This window comes from Dreissena polymorpha, chromosome 10 (assembly GCF_020536995.1).
Source record: "Dreissena polymorpha isolate Duluth1 chromosome 10, UMN_Dpol_1.0, whole genome shotgun sequence".
In the NCBI taxonomy this organism is placed as follows: Eukaryota; Metazoa; Mollusca; class Bivalvia; order Myida; family Dreissenidae; genus Dreissena; species Dreissena polymorpha.
The window spans coordinates 39,615,366-39,639,698 of record NC_068364.1 but is presented as its reverse complement, the minus strand read 5'-3'; the positions used below and the strand labels follow the sequence as shown (position 1 = coordinate 39,639,698).

At 34.4% G+C, this 24,333-nt stretch overlaps 2 protein-coding genes across 5 annotated transcripts in view; one reads left to right on the top strand and one right to left on the bottom strand.

The window, feature by feature from the left end:
- Window positions 1-24,333, bottom strand: part of LOC127847679 (uncharacterized) — a 303,197-nt gene that overhangs the window by 183,537 nt on the left and 95,327 nt on the right. The window lies entirely within an intron of this gene.
- LOC127847672 (E3 ubiquitin-protein ligase TRIM33-like) overlaps window positions 5,209-24,333 on the top strand; it is a 414,404-nt gene continuing 395,279 nt past the window's right edge. For 2 of the 4 annotated variants that reach the window (XM_052379727.1, XM_052379725.1), the window contains exons 1-2: window positions 5,209-5,663; window positions 6,185-6,693. In XM_052379727.1, coding sequence (XP_052235687.1) covers window positions 5,329-5,663; window positions 6,185-6,693 — 844 coding nt within the window. In that variant the 5' untranslated portion in view covers window positions 5,209-5,328. The remainder of the gene's footprint in view (window positions 5,664-6,184; window positions 6,694-24,333) is intronic. The other 2 variants (XM_052379726.1, XM_052379723.1) reach the window with 2 other exon arrangements.

Genomic DNA, 24,333 nt, shown 5'->3' with positions numbered 1-24,333 from the left:
TTATTATCTAGAGTGGTTATTTGTGTTGCCAAAATGCAGTGAAATTATAATGCAATACTTAAAAATGCAATTATTATAGAACTTTGTTAGTTTCAGAGTAAACAATTTATGAACAATTAATTATGGGGGGCATTAATAACAATTAGTTTCACTTATTTTAAATTTAATGAAATTAGTATATTTTTGTGGTATTATTTTGTTTCAAATGTTAACATGATTGAGTTCAAATGAAGTAAAACTTTAAAAAAAACTATACAACCAGTTGTTTATTTCCATTAAATATTATAATACATATCTTTGTATCTTAGCATGTAAACTTAATTGCTGCCAAAATAATGTACAACTACAGGATGGCATATTTTTATTGAAATGATCTGAAATGTGTATGTCTCGAAATACTTTTGCTGCGTTCAACGATTTCAAATCATTTTGTCAAGAGTGCATTGAGTATTAAATGTATGTGCAAATGTTACATTCCATTTGTTTATAAACATTTCTAACAATATTTAACTTGATCATTTGTCATTGAGCCATGACAATATTCAACTCCTTCCAAGCTAACAGGAAACGTTATTTTCCATTCAATATCAATATTTTTCATAATGTTTCGTAATGTCAAAGGTCAGTATTTCCAGGCCTTTGACTTTGAAAGTTTAACCCACAATATTTTGTAGATTTTAACCCTCCCCACTCAGAAACAAAGTGAAAATGGCTATGTGCAAACAGCATAAAACTCGCAGATTGTTAAGGTTATATTATATTTGCTGCTCATCAGTATCTAAGGGTTGGAAATGAAGCCTTTAAAACATGAATCCAGTAAGAAATGTCTTTAATAAAATTTTATAAGGGACTAAAAATGAATAAAAATACGTATCTTAGTGGTAAAAGGTTTAACTCTATGTGGGCAGATTTGATGGTTCAGGTTTTTTTTGTCTTAACACAAATTGTGATTGCGTTGATCACCAAAATCATCAAACACTAATTTCTTGATCTTGCAATCACTTAAAAAGTACTCGAGCCAGATCGATGAAACTATGTATGTGTTCAGAGTGACATATGGGGAATAATCACATTATTTCAGCACTTACGTTTGACAACAAACTGTGTTTATAGACGCTATAAGAATTTAAAAACTAGCACCTGCATCCTACAATAATTCAAAATGTACGCAAGTGAGGTTGAGGAAACTAGACAAGATAATAAAAGGACTTTTGAGGAAAATGTACATCATTTTAGTTTTGTTTGTGTCCATTCGTCCAAAAAATCCGAAACTCAAAAAGCAATTAAGCATAGTTGATGAATCTCAGAAGGTGGAAAGAGAGGCATATGGGGACTATGCACGCAATTTCAATTATTATGCCCCTCTTTGAAGAAGAAGGGGTATATTGTTTTGCTGGCTCTCTGTCGGTAAACCAGTTTGAATGTCTGAAGACCAGTCTTAATGTCGGTAGACCAGTTCGTTTCCGATCAATAATTCGTCAACGAATTGACCGATTGGCTTGATACTTAACATGTGCATTGGCTTTGGACAGTAGATCACCCCTATCAAAATTGGGGTCACTAGGTCAAAGGTCAATGTCACTGTCACAATAAGTGTGAAAATTGTTTCCGATCAATAACTTGTCAATAAATTGAACGATTAGCTTGATACTTCGCATGTGCATCAATCTTGGACAGTAGTTCAAAGCCCTGTTTGGAGGGGCATATGTCTCCGACCGCAGAACTCTTTATTTTGAACTTCACCTTTTCAAAGTAGTTAAGTTTGTTTGGATATCAGGTGAGCACCTTAGGGAACATGGCCTTCTTATTAAATAATTTTAAGTACACACATTTCAATAGTAATCAAACACCCACAATAAAACATTTGGCAAGAGGAGATTAGAAAAAGATCATGAAGTTTTTACACCAGTTAACAACTGATGACTGTTATGCATTTTTAGCTCGACTATTCTATATGAAATATATATAGTGGAGCTATCCTACTCACCCCGGCGTTAGCGATAGCGTTAGCGTCTGCGTGCAAAAGTTTTCGTACTACCCCAAATATTTTCTTTGTCCCTTGACATATTGCTTTCATATTTTGCATACTTGTTTACCAACATGACCCCAACCTATAAACAAGAGCAGAAAACTCTATCAAGCATTTTGTCATAATTATGGCCCCTTTTCCACTTAGAATATGCAGCAAATGTTAAAGTTTTGGTACTACCCCATTTATTTTCATTGTCCCTTGACATATTGCTTTCATATTTTGCATACTTGTTTACCAACATCACCCCAACCTATAAACAAGAGCAAACAACTCTATCAAGCATTTTGTCATAATTATTGCCCCTTTTATACTTAGAATATGCATATTATTGATAAATCTATGTTAAAGTTTGCGTACTTCCCAAATATTTCCTATATCCTTTGACATATTGCTTTTATATGTTGCATACTTGTTTACCAACATGACCCCAACCTATAAACAATAGCAGACCACTGTATCAAGCATTTTGACATAATTATGGCCCCTTTTACACTTAGATAATTGAACATTTTGCTTAAATTGCCATAACTTCTTTATTTATGATCACATTTTATTATTACTTTGACAAAACAACACTTACCTGAATACCACAATGGATTCTACCCAAACAATACCCCACGCCCCTACCGAGAATCCCTCCCCCAAACCTCCTCCCCCCACATTTTTTTTTTAAACATCATCTAATAAATTACCGCACCCCACATTATACCCCCCTCTCACCCCCCTCTTCCTCCGCCCCCAATTTTTTTTAACATCATCTAATAAATTACCACACCCCACATTATACCCCCCTCTCACCCCCCCCCTACCCCCCAAAAAAAATTTTTTTTTCCCTTTTTTTTTTATTTTTGAAAGATCGTCTTATAAATTATTGAATATGAACAATTTTCCCATGATGGCTTACGTTATACTGTCAAGCACTCGAATAGTCGAGCGCGCTGTCCTCTGACAGGTCTTGTTTCTCCTATATAGTCTTCAGCTTATTGTTGCTCAGCATCTTATGGCTGTACCACTTCATCTGGAAGTGAAACAACTGGTTTGTGTTCTAGAGACATTTTAAACGGATTAATGCTAAAAGTTCTAATGGGGTTACAGACAGGGTTGGCACTGACCTTGAAACGTGCTTGAAAACTTTAGATTTATGTGGACAAGTGCTCGAAAACAATTAAGAGGTGCCAACTTATGCTTATTATCAATAATAACCATACATAATGCTTACAGGGTGCTCGAATTTGGCTCAAACGTGCTTGATAATCAGGAAAACCAGATTCTGAACATACTATGCCATTTCCAACATCGATATGAATTAATTTTGTTTAACGGGATATATGGCAAACTGTGTATAAAACAAAACATCCTGTTTTGGCCAGTATCGCCAGTTATTGAACCACCCATTTAATCCTTGGTCGATGTTCGTGTTTGCCCGCTAGCAAATTCGATCTCTTGCTGCATGCAAAACTGCAGACAGAAATATCCGAATGGATTTTACTGGTTTGTTGGAAATCTGCACACACAAAAAACAATTGTTCTGAAAAATGGTATAACTTTAACAACTAACGAATGTAAAAATGCTCTTTTATTTTGTGTGATTAGCCACAGTTACCACAGGATTGTTTATTTTGTCTTTATACATCATATATCTTGGATTATTTTTTTATTTAATATTTAAAATGAATGCATCATACCACCCACTGCATGAGTTTTGCAAAATACAGCATGTGTATAGCTTAGTACTTTGATGTACTGCGATGTTATGAGAATGTTTGCTATTGTTTAACAATATTTGCTTCATGTAAACCAGTGAAATGAATGTTTGACACAGACAGTGGTAAATAATTAAATAATTGCATCAATATGTAGTAGCATATTTGAGAGTGGAACTTTTACATGATGAACATGTCTGTCATTATTGAGTTATATGGTCCTCATAAAGTTGTAACACCCATTTACATTTTTTTCGACCGTGTCATAATAGGCAAGGTTGGCTCTGGAGAACCTCTTTAATTTAAATTCTCACTATAAAAATTGTTGAAAACATAGCTTTTCAGAGCTCTCAGCTTACTTCATTTTATAAAATTGTATATGGCCCCCACCTGACCTAAGGAGATAGCCAAAAAGCTTACATGTAAGTGGTCACATTGAAAAATATGTTGATATTAATATTGGGCCTATCATATATTAAGTGTATATGTTGGAAAATGTTTCAATGTAAACATTAGTCCAATCATATAGCCTGCAACACCGTATTGTCATGTTACTTAAGGGATAATCATTCTTGTGTAACCACCGTATTAATATATCTGATTATAGAATAAACAAAAATTTGACTTAACTTCATTTAAAAATTATGTATTAATGACGAAAATCTATACATTTTAACCGAAGTCATAACACAAGGAACACAACTATCTGTTAATCTTATTTATTATAACGTAGGATATTTCCGCGGGGAAATAGAGGTTAGATAACTCTAAAATTAAATCAAACATGAATACACAAGGATCTGGCATATCACCAAAAGCAACAATCAATTAAGTTTATATCATTTTAAATAATTTGATTGTAAGACACAAAAATAAATAAATATCACAGTTATTTTCATGCACTGTCTAGTATTTCATTACAAGATGAATTTTAGTAGTTTATTTCTTCCAATTATGTTTTCCATCCTTTTTAAACAATTAATTTGTAAGAATTGATTGATATTGGCAGCCAGAGATGTTTTCATGCAGATTTAAAAAGAAGGTAGCGCAGGTTTTTTTTGTAAACAAATGCCAGGGGGCATAAACCATAAACAGCGAGAATAGCAGACCAGAGAGAATACCAGGTTTGAGTATAAGTGGAAACTCAAAACCCGTCTAGTCATTCTGTAAACTGATTTGATGCAAGCATTTGTCTTATCAAATATATATTTTATGAAAAGTAGTATTTTGCATATTATGTCTTATGAAGTCTAAAATATACTTGTTGTTTTACAAAAGTGATTGACCATGAAAAATGCTTAAAAGTGCTTGAATTTCACTTTTTTTATCTTGAATAATACTTTAAAGTGCTTGAATTAAGTCTGCACATTTCTGACTTTCTGACCGACTTTGATGTTGTATGATAACATGCACATCGTATGATTTGATAATGTGTTTGATACTGTCACATGAGGTCAAGTACTGATAGCTCAAATGTTTATCTGTAAACGGTACAGTCCAAAGTATTTTATGAGTTGATTTAAGCCACCAGCTGAAGGGGTGTAATTTAAGGAATAAAGATTTCTCAAGAAAAGTTATATTAAAGTGATCAAGATGGCTACGTTTTCTCAAACAACTCTGGGAAAAGGCTCTGATTTATTTACAGACTTTTGTTGTTCGCCGTGTCTAGAGCACAAAATTGACCAGTGGGCCGAGTTTTACTGTGATAACTGTCTTAAATTTTATTGTGCAAAATGTACAAACCTGCATGGTCAGTGGTTTGGAACACATGTGACATACGGAAGGGGAGACACACATAAATGGCCGGTGTCCAAGGAAGTGGAGGATTTCATTCAGAAATGTGACCTTCACGAAGACAAACGGCTGGAGATGTTTTGTAATGACCACAGTCAGCTGTGCTGCAATAATTGTGCTTTCGTCAATCACAGGTAATTAAGACATGCATTTGCTTTCAATTATATTTATTTTCGTTAATAGACGAATTCATTATCATAATTCATATCAATATTGGCAGATGAAAATTGATTTTTCACTTTGAATAATTTGAAGAAAATTACAAAAATGGCTAATATTAATTATAGGTATATTTAAATTAGACCCTTTCCCACTCAGAAGCAAAGTGAAAATGGATAGTTGCAAACAGGATTAAACCAGAACAGCCTGCGAGTAACTCGCAGCCTGTTCAGGTTTTATGCTGTTTGCTGATAATCAGTATAAAAGCCGTTAAAACTGCAATCTAGTAAGAAAGGTCTTTAATTAAATGAAATTTTCCAAGGGACTACAAATGCGTGAAAATACGTATCCAAGTGGTAAAGGGTTAAGTATAAAAATGAAAAAAATCCGTACCTATGACTCTTTTACCTCAAAAGAGCATTTTGAAAATAGTAAAAACATGATCAATCATAGTTTGGATACACCTACACATATTTATGTATTGTTTTCCTTTCAGACAATGTGCTAAGGTAGCGCTGATATCTGAGTCAGTTAAAGGACCTCTGCCAGACTTGCAGCAAATATCAAGAAAGATTCAAACTTTTCTTGAAGATCTAGAGGAACTTCAGAATTATTGGGACACACATATGCAGTCTTTGAAGGTTTTATTCAACAAACAGTTACATGAAATAACAGACACACGCCAGAAAATAAATACAATTTTAGACAAGATTGAACAAAATACCATAAAAGAGCTAGAAGATAAGATGACAAGTCTGAGAGCTTCTGTCAAGACTAATGTGGACAATTGCAGCAAACTTCAAAATAAACTAAAACGACTCAGTGATACAATTCATGAAATTGTTGATAAGGGTAAAGCAGAACTCTCGTTTATTGCAAGTAAGAAATGTCTGGAAAAAATTAAGCAGTCTGAAGCTTATCTGATAGAGAAATTAGTTCAGGTAGAAAGTTCACTGACATTCCAGGCTGACAGTGATTTTCAACAGCACTTGTCTAAATTGTCAGGTCTGGGGAGGATTGTGGTATGTACTCAGGCTGTGCCTCTGCCTGGTGCCCCAGACCAGATATTAGCTGTGCAAGGAAAGTCAGAATATAATGTGAACATACCAAGTGATGCAGAGAAGAGATTTGATATAAGAGCCATCTGTGTTCTCTTAAATGATCAGATCCTTGTTGTCATAATCCAGATTATGATAATAAAAGAGTTAAGCTACTAGATCATCAATACCAGGTGGTGGGACATTGTGATTTAAATGCTTATTCAAATGACATATGTCGTATCACCTCAAGTGATGTAGCTGTTGCTGTGAATGTCAATAAGACACATGAGGTCCAGTTTGTCTCTGTGAATGACGGGCGGCTGGTTAAGGGCAGGAAGTTACAGTTTAAACATGAATGTTGGGGTATTGCTAATCATCTGCAAGACCTGTATCTCACCTCTGGTACTGCACTTTACAAGTATTCAATGACTGGAGACCTGCTCAATAAGCTGTATATGGATACACCAGGCAGTTTCACAGATAATATTATGTTGGGTATATCTGGGTATATTTTGAAATAATTATAAGGAATTTTGAAATTTTAATATGCTGTTAACATATTTGCATAAAAGTCAAATTGTTAAGTTACTTTTGCATATTGCAGATAGTTTTTTTTTCAAATAATAGAAACAATACTTTCACCCTATGAAATTGAAACCTACTCAACAAATGTCCTTCATTTGCCAAGTGTATTCTTGACTTATTTTCTACTGTTTATGAGTTGGTATTGGTTTTAGAGAATATCTTAAATAATTCCATAACAGTTTTTATGTTAGCAAGCACTGACTATGTCAGTGAGTACATTTACATACTTTGAAAATGATATTGATGAGTACGTCATGGGGTTTCAGTAAATAACCATTCATTCATTGTAAGAAATATCATACTCTATTAATTAAAATAAATAGCTGGCGTGAATAAGATGTTACCTTGTTTTAATTAACATAATGATCCTGTAAATAATTAGCAACATTGATTCCAATCTCTTTTACAGTACATAAGTGTGCAGTGAGTCCGTCAGGTGATAAGATATTTGTCACAAACCTTGTACACAACAAGGTCATCACCCTGGCCAGAGATGGTACAGTCATCTGCACCTTCACAGACCCAGACTTAGTAAGGCCGCGTGGTATACATGTGACAGCTCAGGGACAGGTGCTGGTCTGTGGAGGTTTATCCAACAATATCCTACAGCTGGATGGTGATGGCAAGAAGAAGCTGGCAACTCTTGCTACCAGGAGTGATGGACTGCATTTACCACGCTCTGTCTGCTACAATAAGAGCTCATCATCCATCATTGTGTGTCAACAGTATAATGCAAACATCCTTGTGTTTAAAGTAAAATAGTTTTGTTTCACAAGATTCAGTACAATCTTTTGGAACATGCACTTTCAACACTAATGCTTGGCAACACCGAACTTGTATTGAGTGTTGAGTTTCATCTAATTATTCACCTGGATGATTTATTGTGTTGACAAATGCAGTAAGATCATGAAAATGTTTAAAATGTATTTTCATTAAAAAATCAGTGGCATCAAGGATATTTTATTAGGCGTATGTTTAATTGTATAGTTCTCCCTGGATGATATATTATGTTGTCACACACTTTGAAAGCAAGCTACCATCTGTTCCAAGGAATCAACTGAATCGCTCTGATGATTATTTTTCATTTGAATTGTATATAATCCGTGTATTTTTATGATCTTGATCTATATCGTGGAAATGAGGAATATTTATATATGTGACTTACTTGTTATCATGTGTGATGCTCTACAATATGTTTGTGTGATTGTTATGCAAAGTAAAATGAACAACAGGATGCAGATGAGGAGAGAAGGTTTTATATTTTCATTTTATTCTCTGTCACCTTTTTGTTCTGTTTTAAGAAATGTTTTGTTTCATAGAGTAACAATTAATGTTTTGTACAGATTTGTTCAAGTGTTGTGTTTAGATTTTATTTTTTGTGGATGACAATTATACATGTATTTAATGTATGTTAAACGTTTTATTTTCCGTTACTTTTCACTATATCGCCTGTTCAGCGCAAAACTGTTCCAACTCAATTTCACAAACATTTTCAGGAAGAAGAAAAACTTTTGAATTATGTTGCTTCTTTACATATACCACGATTATTTTCTTAAAATAATCGAATTTTGAAATACTGTATTAAATATATTTTAAGTACAACATATGATAAGTTGTAAAAGAGATATTAAGCATTATTGAAGTTACAACAAATTTACCACTAAAAACAGAGTTTATTTTCATTTTTATTTTGGGGAACTTGAGTTAGAACAGTATTACACCTAAGAATTATTGTTGTTTGCTCATATTAAATGTGTGCAACACTGCTCCAAGTGAATTTATGATTCACACTTATTTAGGTATGGTTGTTTAAAACAATAATTATTTAAGAAATAAACCTTTTCTAAACACGTTTTTAAATGTACAATTATAATGTTGCCTAAAAAAGTTCAATTCAATTTCACATTTATCTTGTAATTTTCTACGGATGACAAGTGGCATGGATTACCAAAATCAGAAATCGAATTTTCACAGTTACATTCAGTTAAATATTGCATAGCGGTAATTACTACTTTGTGCACAAGAGACAATCTTTTTTTGTGTTGAAGTATTAAAATTGCAATATGGTAGTATAACTCATATATACATTTTTCATTACCATTGTTGCTTTCTTATTTTAAATGAATTGCCAGACCCGTTTGACCTTTTCATATTGTCAAAAATCTTAAACAAGCTACGCATAAACAAAACACTTAGCATTAATTTATATATCAAAATTTCTCATAAAAATGACTGAATGTGTGATTATATTGTTGGTTTGAAAGTGATTTTGCAAGTCTAAAACTGAAAGTATAAATCACCGATTAACTGTAAATTTTAACTACTGTCAGATGTTATTTGATTGTTACTTCCATCTGATACCAAGCTGTTTATTATATATCCAAGTCTTACATGTGACAGCGTATGATATGGTCAATTCAAATTACTAGTAGTATTTGGTGAAACACTGTCTTAAAGTTTAATAAAAATATGTTATACATGGAAATTGATTTTGGTTTCATAACAGTACTACATTTTTAATATAAAAATGGCAAACATTCAATCGAATATTCAAATAATTTTGCCATCCGTATTTACATATAACATCATAATTGTTACATGGGAGGGTCACCTTTGCTTAAAAACTTGGTCAACGTGTCAAATCTTATAAAAGCTTTGTAAGCACTCCATAGGCCACATTTATGACTCAATCTCAATTCAACTTGGTCAGAATGCTTATCTTCACAATGACAAGGCCAAGTTAAAGTCTTGGTCATGTGCGTCCTAAAATTAGGTCACTAGGTCAAATCTAAAAAAACCTACTTACCATGCTAGAGGCTACATTAATGACTTATTTTTGATAATATTGGGTTAGAATGTTTATATTGACAATACCAAGGCCATGTTTTAATCTGGGTCAAGTGGGGTCAAAAACCAGAAAGATAAGGCTTCTACAATAGATGAGCACTTCAGGGCCATCAGGGCCCTCTTGTGTAATAATGCATGGTCAATAAAAATTGCTATCTGCAAAGGCTTATCAGGGAAGACACTTTCTGCCTTAACTGAATTTTAAGTTAGACAATTCTGCCTTTTAACAATAAATTCCATAAAAACCGATAATTGTCTCTGTGCTTAGCCTGTGCAGACTGCATGGGTTGATCATGGGCGACACTCCACTCACATGCATTAAGCCCAGTTTTCCCAGAACGAGGCCCAAATGATCATGTGCAGCAACATTTTGAAGTGGAAATTCAGAGTCAGAAAGTGAAATTATGTATGTTGAGATATACTGGTCCTATATATTAAATGTTTTTGTTGGACAGTGTATTTTTGTTTATGACGTCATTGGAAAATAGCCATGAGTATTTGTTAAAGGGGCCTTTTCACGTTTTGGTATTTTGACTAAGTTATAAAAAGTTCTTCCAGATTCGCAAATTTTCGTTTTAGTTAAGATATTCGTGAGGAAATAGTAATACTGAACATTTTCCATGCTCTGAAATATCCATTATATGCATCTTTTGACGATTTGAAAACCTGAAAATTATAAAGCATTGCAACGCGAAACGATTGAATAATTTGGAAAGTTCTGTTGTTGTCGTTATATTTTGGGAAACTGCGAGAATGCCTTATTTAAGTTAAAAATCTGCGTATAGCATGAGCACGGATGGTCGAGTGGTGTAGGTGGGGGACTTTTTATTCCAGGACTCCAGGGGTCAGCGGTTCGAGCAAAGTGGCAGGTAATTTTGTATTCCTTTTTAAATGGTATGTATGTTTTTTACTGGAGATTTTTAGGGCCAATGTTCAAATTTATCAATATAAAGCATTTAATGACAAGCTTCAATACATGCCAAAATCTGTGAAAAGGCCCCTTTAAAGAGTTACTGCTAAATGACTTGATTAATGTTTGTGTTAATTGTGTAATTGTTTGAAATGGCCGATTTACAAAGAATCAACATTATAACAGTGCACCATTTTTGAGGAATCTTGTTATGATACTGTTATGATTGTAAGAAGAAACATCATGTTCCAGTTATATGAAAGGCCTTTTGACAATAACATGTATCACAGAATTTTGTTGTTCATGAACATCTGAACATAATTATTTACCTGAAGATTTCAAACCAATTATAATTTAAATTCACAACGTCTGGATTATTTGTTTACGTGCGAACAGTTCTTTTTACGTGCAAACACAGTTTATGTTACAGTTGCAGTAATGGCCTATAAGAAAATCAGAGCAAAACAGACAGAAGACAGTCTGAAAAACAGCCCTCTAAACTCTATATGGACAGAGGACTATATGGATAATATGCAGTCTGAAAAACAGCCCTCTAAACTCTATATGGACAGAGGACTATATGGATAATATGCAGTCTGAAAAACAGCCCTCTAAACTCTATATGGACAGAGGACTATATGGATAATATGCAGTCTGAAAAACAGCCCTCTAAACTCTATATGGACAGAGGACTATATGGATAATATGCAGTCTGAAAAACAGCCCTCTAAACTCTATATGGACAGAGGACTATATGGATAATATGCAGTCTGAAAACAGCCCTCTAAACTCTATATGGACAGAGGACTATATGGATAATATGCAGTCTGAAAAACAGCCCTCTAAACTCTATATGGACAGAGGACTATATGGATAATATGCAGTCTGAAAAACAGCCCTCTAAACTCTATATGGACAGAGGACTATATGGATAATATGCAGTCTGAAAAGCCTAACCTATATGGACAGAGCTATATGGATAAGCAGTCTGAAAAACAGCCCTCTAAACTCTATATGGACAGAGGACTATATGGATATATGCAGTCTGAAAAACAGCCCTCTAAACTCTATATGGACAGAGGACTATATGGATAATATGCAGTCTGAAAAACAGCCCTCTAAACTCTATATGGACAGAGGACTATATGGATAATATGCAGTCTGAAAAACAGCCCTCTAAACTCTATATGGACAGAGGACTATATGGATAATATGCAGTCTGAAAAACAGCCCTCTAAACTCTATATGGACAGAGGACTATATGGATAATATGCAGTCTGAAAACAGCCCTCTAAACTCTATATGGACAGAGGACTATATGGATAATATGCAGTCTGAAAAACAGCCCTCTAAACTCTATATGGACAGAGGACTATATGGATAATATGCAGTCTGAAAAACAGCCCTCTAAACTCTATATGGACAGAGGACTATATGGATAATATGCACGATGGTTGGGTGCTTTGTCATCAGTGATTTTATTTCGCTTTATATTTGAGAGCCTGTGCTTTCAGGGGAATTAAGTCTGAAAGACCATGAAATAGACAAAAGATAAATAGTATTAATATAATTATAAATAACATAATCACAATTGTTTATAAGTGCATGTTTAAGTCCTTTCTAAAATGTATACTATAAAGTGCTAAAGAATTAAATTGCTGTATAATAAACACAAACCAATTATTGAGATTATTGGAAAAGTTTGGCATATTTTGTGAAAATATTGGTAAGATTTTTGGAAAAGCATGTTACTTTTGGAATTAGACAACAGCCTGTTTTTAGTTTTTGCAATAGGGAAACAGCCTGTAAGAGGCTGTAGTTTGGGACAAAAAATCAATGGTCATACAAAAATTGTGGTTGCAATGGTCACTGAAATCAGTAAAAACTAATTCCTGGATCTTGCAATCACTAAAGTGCTCAAGCTAGGTTATAAAACTTTGTATCTGTATAGAGTGGCATATTTGGAATAATCACATTATGACAGCAATTACGTTTTACGAAAACTGTGGTTAAAGATGCTATGTTTTTCAGAAAGAATTGAAAAACTAACATCTGCATCCTACAATTATTCAAAATGTACGCAAGTGAGGAAACTATGCAAGTGGATAAAAGGACATGTGAGGAATATAAGTTTTGTTTGTGTCAGTTCGTCCGTAAAATCCGAAACTCAAAAATCACTTAAGCATAGTTGATGAATCTCAGTACGTGGAAAGAGATGCATATGGGGACTATGCACGCAATTTCAATTATTATGCCCCTGTTCGAAGAAGAAGGGGTATATTGTTTTGCTGGCTCACTGTCGATATACCTGTTGATATACCAGTCTGAATGTCGGTAAACCAGTCTGAATGTCAATAGACCAGTTCGTTTCCGATCAATAACTCGTCAATGAATTGACCGATGGGCTTGATACTTCAAATGTGCATTGGCTTTGAACAGTAGATGACCCCTATGGAACTTTGGGTCACTAGGTCAAATGTCACTATCACACTAAGTGTGGAAATAGTTTCCGATCAATAACTCTTCAACGAATTTACCGATTGGCTTGATACTTCACATGTGGATTGGCGTTGGGCAGTAGATGATCCCTATCTAAATTAGGGTCACTAGGTCGAAGGTTAAGGTCACTATCACACTAAGTTTGAAAATCGTTTCCGATAAAAATCTAATCAACCAATTGCCCGATAGGCTTGATACTTCACATATGCATTGGCTTTGGACAGTAGATGACCCCTATTGAAATTGGGATCACTAGGTCAAAGGTCAAGGTCACTGTTACACACTTAGTGTGAAAGCGTTCCCCATTAATAAATGATCAACTGATTCACCGATTTGCTTGATACTTCCCATGTGCAATGGCCTTGGACTGTAGATGACCCCTATTGAAATTGGTGTCGCTAGGTCAAAGTTCAAGGTCACTGTCAAAATAAGTGTAAAAAAAATTCTGTTCAATAATTAATCAACGAATTGACCGATTGGCTTGATACTTCACATTCGCATTGGCCTTGAAAAGTAGCTGAGGTCACTAATTCAAAGCCCTGTTTGGGGAGGGGGCATTTGTCTCCGACCGCGGAACTCTTGTTATATTTAACTAGATACATGTATGTACTCAAATTTGAAACTTTAAATAAACTTAAATTAAAATTAAACTGCGTATATTTTACGCATTTATTTCATTCATGAATTACGCCGTTCTGAGTTAGCTTATAATTTGTAAAAAAGACACTAATTTATTAATTATCATTCTTTAATAAAGACAGATGAAAAATAATCAGCTTTGAAATTATATTTTGAAATTTTATTGTTAAGCTTCTTTTCACTGTTTCTAACACTACTTGTGCAACCAGCCGATACTTCGTGGGCAACTGAAACAAGAAATATCTTTAAAAAAGATAAACGGCGTTGATTGTGGTCGGTGTTGATGACCGATCAAAAGTTAAATTTATGAGATCAAAGATAGGGAATACCTTTTTTTCTGTGCAGTTCTTAGCTGCATCACACGCAAACCAATAACGGGGAGTTGTGCAAAATTTCGTGGCTTATATCGCTTCATTAGATATAATTGATTACATATCTATGTTTACAGAATAGAGAAACACAAGAACAATGAAAATAAATGAAAGCATTAAGGTCAGCCTGCAATACAAGAATCATCCGTATATATTTGAAATATTTATACGCGCACTCTTGGAACATGTTTTAGTGGTTTGTCGGACATTTTTATTTATTTCGATTTTTAATAGTATCGAAAATCATCGCGCCCATACTTAATAAGTTAATATATATGGTGGGAAATCTATGACAATACATAATAATATCGCCGAATAACGTCATTTAATATATTTCTGATCAATATAAACTTCAAGTTCATATAGTGAACGCGAAAGCGTTTATATACTGATTTATGATACTGACCGTTAGCTGACCTTGATACATTGAAGGTTGGAATGCAATGCATTTAAGTGAGGAAATGATTCCTCTGCTGGTACGACAGCTCCTTTAAAGCTTTCTACATTTACCTGTTAAACGGTCTATTTCGAAAACAATTAAAAATATGTTCATCAAAGCGTATATTAAGTTATTAAACAACAATACTTTTATGATATAAAATATACGAATGCGCTGAATGCGATATCGTAGTAATTACTTACAAGGGCTGTTTGTAAAACATGCATGCCCCCAATATGGGCTGTCATTTGTAGTGGCAGCCATTAAGTGAATATGTTTTTTGTCACTGTGACCTTGACCTTTGACCTAGTGACCTGAAAATCAATATGGGTCATGTTCCAGTCATGATCAATGTACCTGTGAAGTTTCATGATGCTAGGCCTAATAATTCTTGAGTTATCATCAGGAAACCATTTTACTGTTTCGAGTCACTGTGACCTTGACCTTTGACCAAGTGACCTGAAAATCAATAGGGGTCATCTGCGAGTCATGATCAATTTACCTATGAAGTTTCATGATCTTATGTGTAAGTATTCTTGAGTTATCATCCGGAAACCATTTTACTATTTCGAGTCACTGTGACCTTGACCTAGTGACCTGAAAATCAATAGGGGTCATCTGCCAGTCATGATTAATGAACCTATGAAATTTCGTGATCCTAGGCGTAAGCATTCTTGAGTTATCATCCGGAAACCATTTTACTGTTTTGAGTCACTGTTAACTGTTGACCTTTGACCTAGTGACCTGAAAATCAATAGGGGTCATCTGCCAGTCATGATCAATGTTCCTATGAAGTTTCATGATCCTTGGGCGTAAACATTCTTGAGTAATCATCCGGAAACCATTTTCTTAATTTGAGTCACTATCCCCTTACCTTTGAGCTAGTGACCTGAAAATCATTAGGGGTCATCTGCCTGTCATGATCAATGTACCTATGAAGTTTCATGATCCTAGGCCTAAGCATAGTTTCATCCGGAAACCATTTTACTATTTTGAGACACTGTGACCTTGACCTTTGACCTAGTGACCTGAAAGTCAATAGGGGTCATCTGCCAGTCATGATCAATGTACCTGTCAAGTTTCATGATCCTAGGCTTAAGCATTTTTGAGTTATCATCCGGAATCCATTTTACTATTTTGAGTCACTTTGACTTTGACTTTTGACCTAGTGACCTGAAAATCAATAGGGGTCATCTGACAGTCATTATCAATGTTCCTTTGAAGTTTCATGATCCTAGGCGTAAACATTTTTGAGTTATCATCCGGAAACCATTTTACTGTTTCGAGTCATTGTGACCTTGACCTTTGACTTAATGCCCTGAAAATCAATAGGGGTCATCTGCCAGTCACGATCAATGTTCCTATGAAGTTTCATGATCCTGGGCGTAAACATTCTTGAGTTATCATCTGGAAACCATTTTACTATTTTGAGGCACTGTGACCTTGACCTTTGACCTAGTGACCTGAAAATCAATAGGGGTCATATGCCAGTCGTGATCAATGTACCTATGAAGTTTCATGATCCTAGGCCTAAGCATTCTTGAGTTATCATCCGGAAACTATTTTACTATTTTGAGTCACTGTGACCTTGGCCTTTGACCTAGTGGCCTGAAAATCAATAGGGGTCATCTGTCATATCTATTAAGTTTCGTGATCCTAGGCGTAAGCATTCTTGAGTTATCATCCGGAAACCATGTTTCTATTTTGAGTCACTATGACCTTGACCTTTCACCTAGTGACCTGAAAATCAATAGGGATCATCTGCCAATCATGATCAATGTACCTATGAAGTTTCATAATCCTAGGCCTAAACATTCTTGAGTTATCATCCGGAATCCATTTTACTATTTTGAGTCACTGTGACCTTGACCTTTGACCTAGTGACCTGAAAATTAATAGCGTTCATCTGCCAGTCATGATCAATGTACCTATGAAGTTGCATGATCCTAGGCGTAAGCATTCTTGAGTTATCATCCGGAAACCATCTGGTGGACCGATCGACGAACCGACAGACCGACGGACCGACGGACTGACCGACATGTGCAAAACAAAAAGAGGGGCATAAATATGAGAACACAGCCCTTAAGTGCAAACGCTTTGGCTCAAAAAATCTTCCAAATATATCTGGGCACACAAACACTGTATATGTTGAGAGTTAAAAGTGTGAAACTGTTCTATCTCTAAAGCCTTATCATGAGAGATAAAATTGTATCATGCTGAACACGCAGTTAACATCGTTGCTAAACGCACGATAGTATCCCTTTTCATACCCTTTACTCCCCCAAAATAGAAAGAGGATATTAATGTAAATGTGAACACTGTTTGTATATGTCACGTTTTCTACTTCTAAAAGTTTAAGGCCTACCAGCGAACAATTTTACATTCAAATTCATTGGTCACTTACAAAGGTCAGCTAAGCTGAAAAGCTGGGTTAAACAGCTATGCCGAAAAATATAAACTGCGTATTCAAATTATACATAGACTGAATGAACCAATTCAGATCATGATACATATTGTGTCTTTCCGGCATTATTACCCGATAGCTCCAACAATTCTAAAATTTCATTCAACAACGTTATCTTAGGTGTTTAACCGAGCTCAATATTGATTGACCCAGATATCACTTCAATAACAATAAAGTCACGCGTGGTCGCATATTCAGGTGCAGACAAGTTTTCGCTTACTGTTTAAATGCTTACAACTGCAAACTGCAATGAAACAAATAGGAAACAAAAGAAAACAAGTAAGGGATAAACATGGAACACGTTTCCAACAAAATCTTTATGAGATTATAGCATTTTCGGAAATGACTTTTTTTTTATTTGCACACATGGCTCAAATTGCAAATGACAATGTGGGCGCAACCTTCACCGTTCCAGGCCCTTGTGACTGAAAAGAAGTTCCCCAATAGACAGGAGAGCCATTAAGTGGAGAACTCTGACCAAAATTGCGGTGAGGCATGCCAGACAGGGGCTGCAAGTATTATTTAACATATACAACCTTTTTATTTCTTCAAACTTGCCCATATATATAATGTTTTTTTAAGTGTAAAGTCAGTGTTTCATTGTTTAGATTTCTTCAAACTATAATCTTTTCTCTTGGTACACGTGCAATACCAATTCCAATCCAATAACGATCATCTTTGGGAGAAATGCTTCCTGGACAAATATTTTGCAACATTTATCTGTATATCACGCGTCAAGACAAAGTACAACTGGTTTAATCATCCTATGTTCTAATATAGGAAAACCAATAGATAAAGTCAGATACTATTTCAATTATCTTACATTCAATTCACCTATAAGTATAAGCATAATCTCATCATGTAAAATCAACCTACTTGAATACATGTAGAGAGGTAAAATGTTAGAACATCCATAGTACGTTATGGAGTATCGTCCACATTTACCATAGGTATGATTGTCTTAAACTAAAATAACTAAAATATAGGATTGAATTTATCAGCAAAGTTACGTGCACATATACAACAGTCTTTGTACTTTGATGTTTACATACTCTGATTTACATGGGGTGGGTATGTCACGAGTACTATAACATGTACAATGAAGGGCCAGTACATGTGTTTATAAGATGTTTCATTTCATTTTAATCTTACTAACTAACGATTTTCATCTCCGTTAGTCTAAGAGCACTTTACCACATATCTAGAAAAAATAATACAAAACAGTTTGATAACATTCCGAATGACCTAGGGAGGATTTAAGATGTGAACAGAAAACCTTTAATTGTAATCATAAACACTATAATTCAACTAAAATTCGTACCGATGCTTGCTAAACATTGGCTGTACGGAGTTTACTTCTTGCACTGACAGGCTCACATGTGCCCAAAGTGTTAACATTATCCGACAAACACATTCAAGGGGTCAAGAAATTTTACATACACATGCATAAACAAGAAATTTTCTGAGGTCTTAAGACATATAACTCTTAAATGACCGTTGAAATGGTAATTTTATATTGCCTTTACCCCATACAAGGCACAATATGACTAAAAAGAATTTCTTCCAGAATTCTAACCACCCTGTTTAAGGACATATGTAATGCCACATAGAATTTTTTTCTGGCGTTATTTTTGCAAATTCTTTTCCTATTAAAAGGCATTTTTTTGCTTAAGTCTGATTTGCTGAGTTGGTTGAAAGAGGTACCCTAGACAATGTTTTCCGGCTATTGTTTCTGGTTAGGGCAGTTTTTCTTATAATATATTTTCCTAAAACCTTGTTAACACTCTGAATGTCATTTGCTGAGACTATTGCATGTGTTTAAAATGTAGTTGGAACGGTCAAATTGAAGGAAAAGCTTGTGGACACTCTTGAGGTTACATCTATTTCCCTATCTTCATACAACTTGGTAAGAACAGCATTATATTGATAACTTCATTGAGTGTCAAACTGGATTACAAAGGCTAAAAAACTAGGTAGATATGTACTGCAAGTAAAACCTAAATACAGTCTATTGGCCTCATTTTAAACTTCATTAAACTTGGTGACAACATTTGTCCCAGTTCTTATTGCGTTTGAAACAGAATTTTGTGGAATGAAAATTTTTGTAACTAGGTCAATTTAAAGGGAAAGCTTGTGATCACCCTATAGGTTACATTTATTGCCCGTTCTTCATACAAAGTGTTAAGATTATCCTAACCAAGTTAGAAACACAGTCACTTCGGGTTGTTATTTTTGCTCACTTGGTAGAATTATGAAAAAGCTCGAGAACCTTCTTGAGGCCAAATGTATTGCAAAATCTTCATTAAACTTGGTCCGAACATTTGTTTCTAATTATGTCTCGGCCTTAGTGAGATATAATTCCAGGCCATTGAAAGCCATGGGTGCCATTGGGCCGAGCATTTTTGTACTCATAAATGTAACTTGCTTAGGACTTAAAAACACGTGTGTTATAATGATATCTTGACTTTTTTGAAAAGATGTATTTATCTATGGAGTGATATACTTTGCAAGAGCTCATGATTTGTTCAAGTGACTCGCATTCCAGCTTAATTTTATAACCATAAGGCCTTATTTTATAAATGACATTCGTCCATCACATGTATACATATATCCATATCCATAATTCTAGACATCCTTAGTTTAAACACATAATTTAAGATTGATTGCATCAAAAGTGTACGTTTTTTATTCGATTACCTGGATTGAAAATTACTGGTGTTTGTTTGGCTTGTACGACACTATATCCACAATTTCACAGTAACCAACTTAACAACAATAGGGAACGCATGTGTTTATGTAATTTGTATCTCGACTATATGCAGAGAAGTCTGAGCTATTCTGCTACCCATTTGTCTGAGTCATGCTCTGCCTTAGGTTAACATGCAACATCTTTATATCGTTGCTTTTGTACTACAGGTATTCACTTGACAATTTGCACATGTGTTATTTACATCATATGTCATTTGTCACTGCAGCAAGGTTTGAGTACGATAAGTATATATCTCTGAAACTTCAAACATGTCTTCTCTTGAGGATTCCTAACATAATTTGTCGTATGACACTGCAAAATAGTATCCCTTTGAGCATTTCTTTTTATATATTTTACAGTATAGTACCCCATTTAAGGTTCCTGACATCATGTGTCTTGTCACTGCAGCATAGTATCTTGTTGAGTATTACTGTCATCATATGTCATATTTTACTGCAGCATGATATCCTCATATGTGACTGCATCATGGTGTCCTGTTGAGGATTTCTGACGTCATATATCATATGCCACAGCAGTAAAGTATCATGTTGAGGATTTCTGTCACCATATGTCACTTCAGCATAGTATCTTGTTGAGGATTCCTGTCATCATATGTCATATGTCACTGCAGCATGGTGTCCTGCTGTGGATTTATGTCAACATAGTATATACTATGTCACTTCAGCATATCCTTAACACGGCATGGTATCGTGTTGAGGATTCCTGTCTTTATATGCCATATGTCACTGCAGCATGGTGTCCTGTTGAGGATTTCTGTCATCATATGTCATATGTCACTGCAACATGGTGTCCTGTTGATGAATCATAACATCATACATCAGATGATACTTCAAGGTATTAACGTGTTAAGGATTTATGTAATCATTATGTCATATGTGATTGCAGCATAGCATCTTGTTGAGGCTTTCAGTCATCGTATGTCACATATCACTGCAGAATATTATGACGATAATTCTTATCAACATATGCCATATGATATTGCAGCAAAGTAGGATATTGCGTATTTCTGTGATCATATATCATATGTCGCTAGAACATAGTATCTAGTGAGAATATCTGTCACACATACTGTACACTATTTACTAATATATATTCCCATTTTTGTTACGTGTCGCAAAAAAGTGATTATGAGTCAAATGTGTTTGTATTTATGTTAGATTTGCAAAAAAGTTCGACAAAATTGGTCAAGAAATGTCCAAATTCATTACAAAGATAGGGCTTTTCAATTTCTGTTCATGCACATAACTAATTTTTATTTAAGCATGCGTGGGTCACATGTTAAACCACGTGACCATTGCATCATTCTTTACAACGCCTTTTACATGAATGAATAATCATATTCTCATATGTGTTTATGTTGTTTTGCATTGTGCTGTTTTGTACTGTTTGGCATATGTGTCATTTGCCTAAAAAAAGGACCAACTAATTGTATATAATGAGAATGCAATACTGCTACAGCAGCTGGAGTTTCACTTCTTTGGGGTCACTGCCTTGGAATGGTCAATGCAAAGCATTGGGGGTTTAAACCGAACCCCTATCAAAATTTTGGTCACCTGGTCACAGGTCAAGATTACTGTCACAATAAGTGTGATTTTTTTTTCCAATCGAAAACTTGTCAACAAATTGAACGATTGGCTTGATACTACACATGTGCATTGGGCTTGGACGGTAGATGACCACTATTAAAATTGTGGTCACTAGTTCAAAGCCCTGTTTGGAAAGGCATATGTCTCCGACCGCGGAACACTTGTTATTTTGAACTTCACCTTTTCAAGGTAGTTCAATTCCTTTGGGTATCAGGTGAGAACCTTAGGGAACATGGCCTTCTTGTTTAATAACGTACATACCTTACAACAGTAATCAAACACACACAATAAAACATTTCGCAAGAAAAGAATAGAAAAAAGATCATTAAGTTTTAACACCAGAAAACAAGTAATTACTGTTATGCATTTTTTCTCATATATTGTTTTCAGCTTATTGTTGCTCATCATCTTATAGCTGTACTTCTTCATCTGGAAGAGGAACAACTGGTTTGTGTTCTTGAGACATTTTAAACGGACTTATGCTAAAAGTTCTGATGGGGTTACAGAAAGGGTTGACACTGAACTTGAAAAGTGCTTGAAATGAAGGTTTATTTGAAAACAATCAGAGGTGCTAACAAATGCTCATTATCAATCATAACAATACACAATGCTTAGAAAGTGCTCGAATTCGGCTCAAACATGCTTGAAAACCAGGAAAACCAGATTCTGAACATCCTATGCCATTTCCAACATCGATATGAATTAATTTTGTTTAACGGGATATATGGCAAACCATGTATAAAACAGAATGGGTTTGGAATGAAAACTGACAAATCCTGTTTTTGCCAGTATCGCCAGTTATTGAACCACCCATTTTATCCTTGGACGATGTTCGTGTTTGCCCGCTAGCAAATTCGATCTCTTGCTGCATGCAAAACTGTAGACGGAAATATCCAAATGTATACTACTGGTATGCTGGACATCTGCACACACAAAATACAATTGATCTGAAAAATAAAGGCATTACTTTAACAACTAATGATTGTAAACATGCTCTTTTATTTTCTGTGATTAGCGACAGTAGTCGCAGGATTGTTTATTTTGTCTTTATAAACTTGTACTTCATATATCTTGGAAACAAATATTTAATATTAAAAATGAATGAATTGCGCCAACCACTGCATTATCTCTTCAAAATACAGCATTTTTCTACCATTATACTTTGATGTACTGCAAATTCATGAGAATGTTTGCTATTGTTAAACAATATTTGCATCATTTAAACGAGTTTGATTAATGTTTGACACATACTGTGATAAATAATTAAATAATTGCATCAATATGAAGGAGCATATTTAAAAGTTGATCTTAAACATGATGAAAATATCTTTCCTAATTGCGTTACATGGTCCTCATAGAGGTGTACTACCCATTATAACATTTACATTTTTTTGACCGTGCTATATTTTCAGGATCAGCAATGTTGGCTCAGTAGAACCTCTGAACATTAAATTCTCAATATTAATAGTTTTGAAAACATAGTTTATTCGAGCTTTAAGCTAACTTCATTGTATAAGATTGTAAATTGTTCCCCATCGACCTAAGACCCTTATTGCTTTCATATGAGCAGTCACATTGAAATCATTTTCATGTCAGTATTTGGTCTATCATATACTAAGTGGTTATGTTGGAAAATGTTTCAATGTAAACATTAGTCCAATCATTCGCGTGTAAACACCGTATTAATATATCAGATTAATTATTGAATAGACAATAGCATTTGACTTTACTTAATTTAACAATTATTTATAATAATGACGAAAATCTATACATTTGAACCGAAGTAATAACACAAGCAACACCAGTATCCGTTATTTATTATTACGTACGGTATTTACGCGGGGAAATAGGTTAGATAGCACTAAAATTAAATCAAACATGAATACACAAAGATCTTACATACCATCAAAAACAACAATCAATTAAGTTTATATCGTTTTAACTTATTTGATTTTAAGACACAAAAATAAATACATGGCACAGTTATTTCCATGCCCTGTCCAGTATTTCATAACAATATGAATTTTAGTTGTTTATTGCTTTAAATTATGATTTCCATCCTTTTAAAACAATTCATTTGTAAATTGATATTGGTAGCGAGATATATTTCGTAAAAAAAAATGACGTCATTTCACAGTAAACAGTGAAAATAATCGATCATTTTTACTGTTAATTTTCACTTTTTGAAACAGTGAAATTATCCGTTTTAATTCACTGGTATTTCTCTATAAACCACCGGAAAACATAAAAAGTATGGGTATCTTTGGGATAACTATAAGGAATATTATGCTTTATACATATTCATTTCAAAGTCAATAGTTTATTTAAATCTGCGTATTGCAGATATAATGTTTTTAAATGATAGACTTAATACTTGCACCAGAAATAATTGACTCAACAATAATGTCTTTCCTTTGCCAAGTGTTGCCTTGGCTTATTTTCTTACTGTTAAATAGTTGTTATTGGTGTTAAATAATTCACTTATAGTAATCATG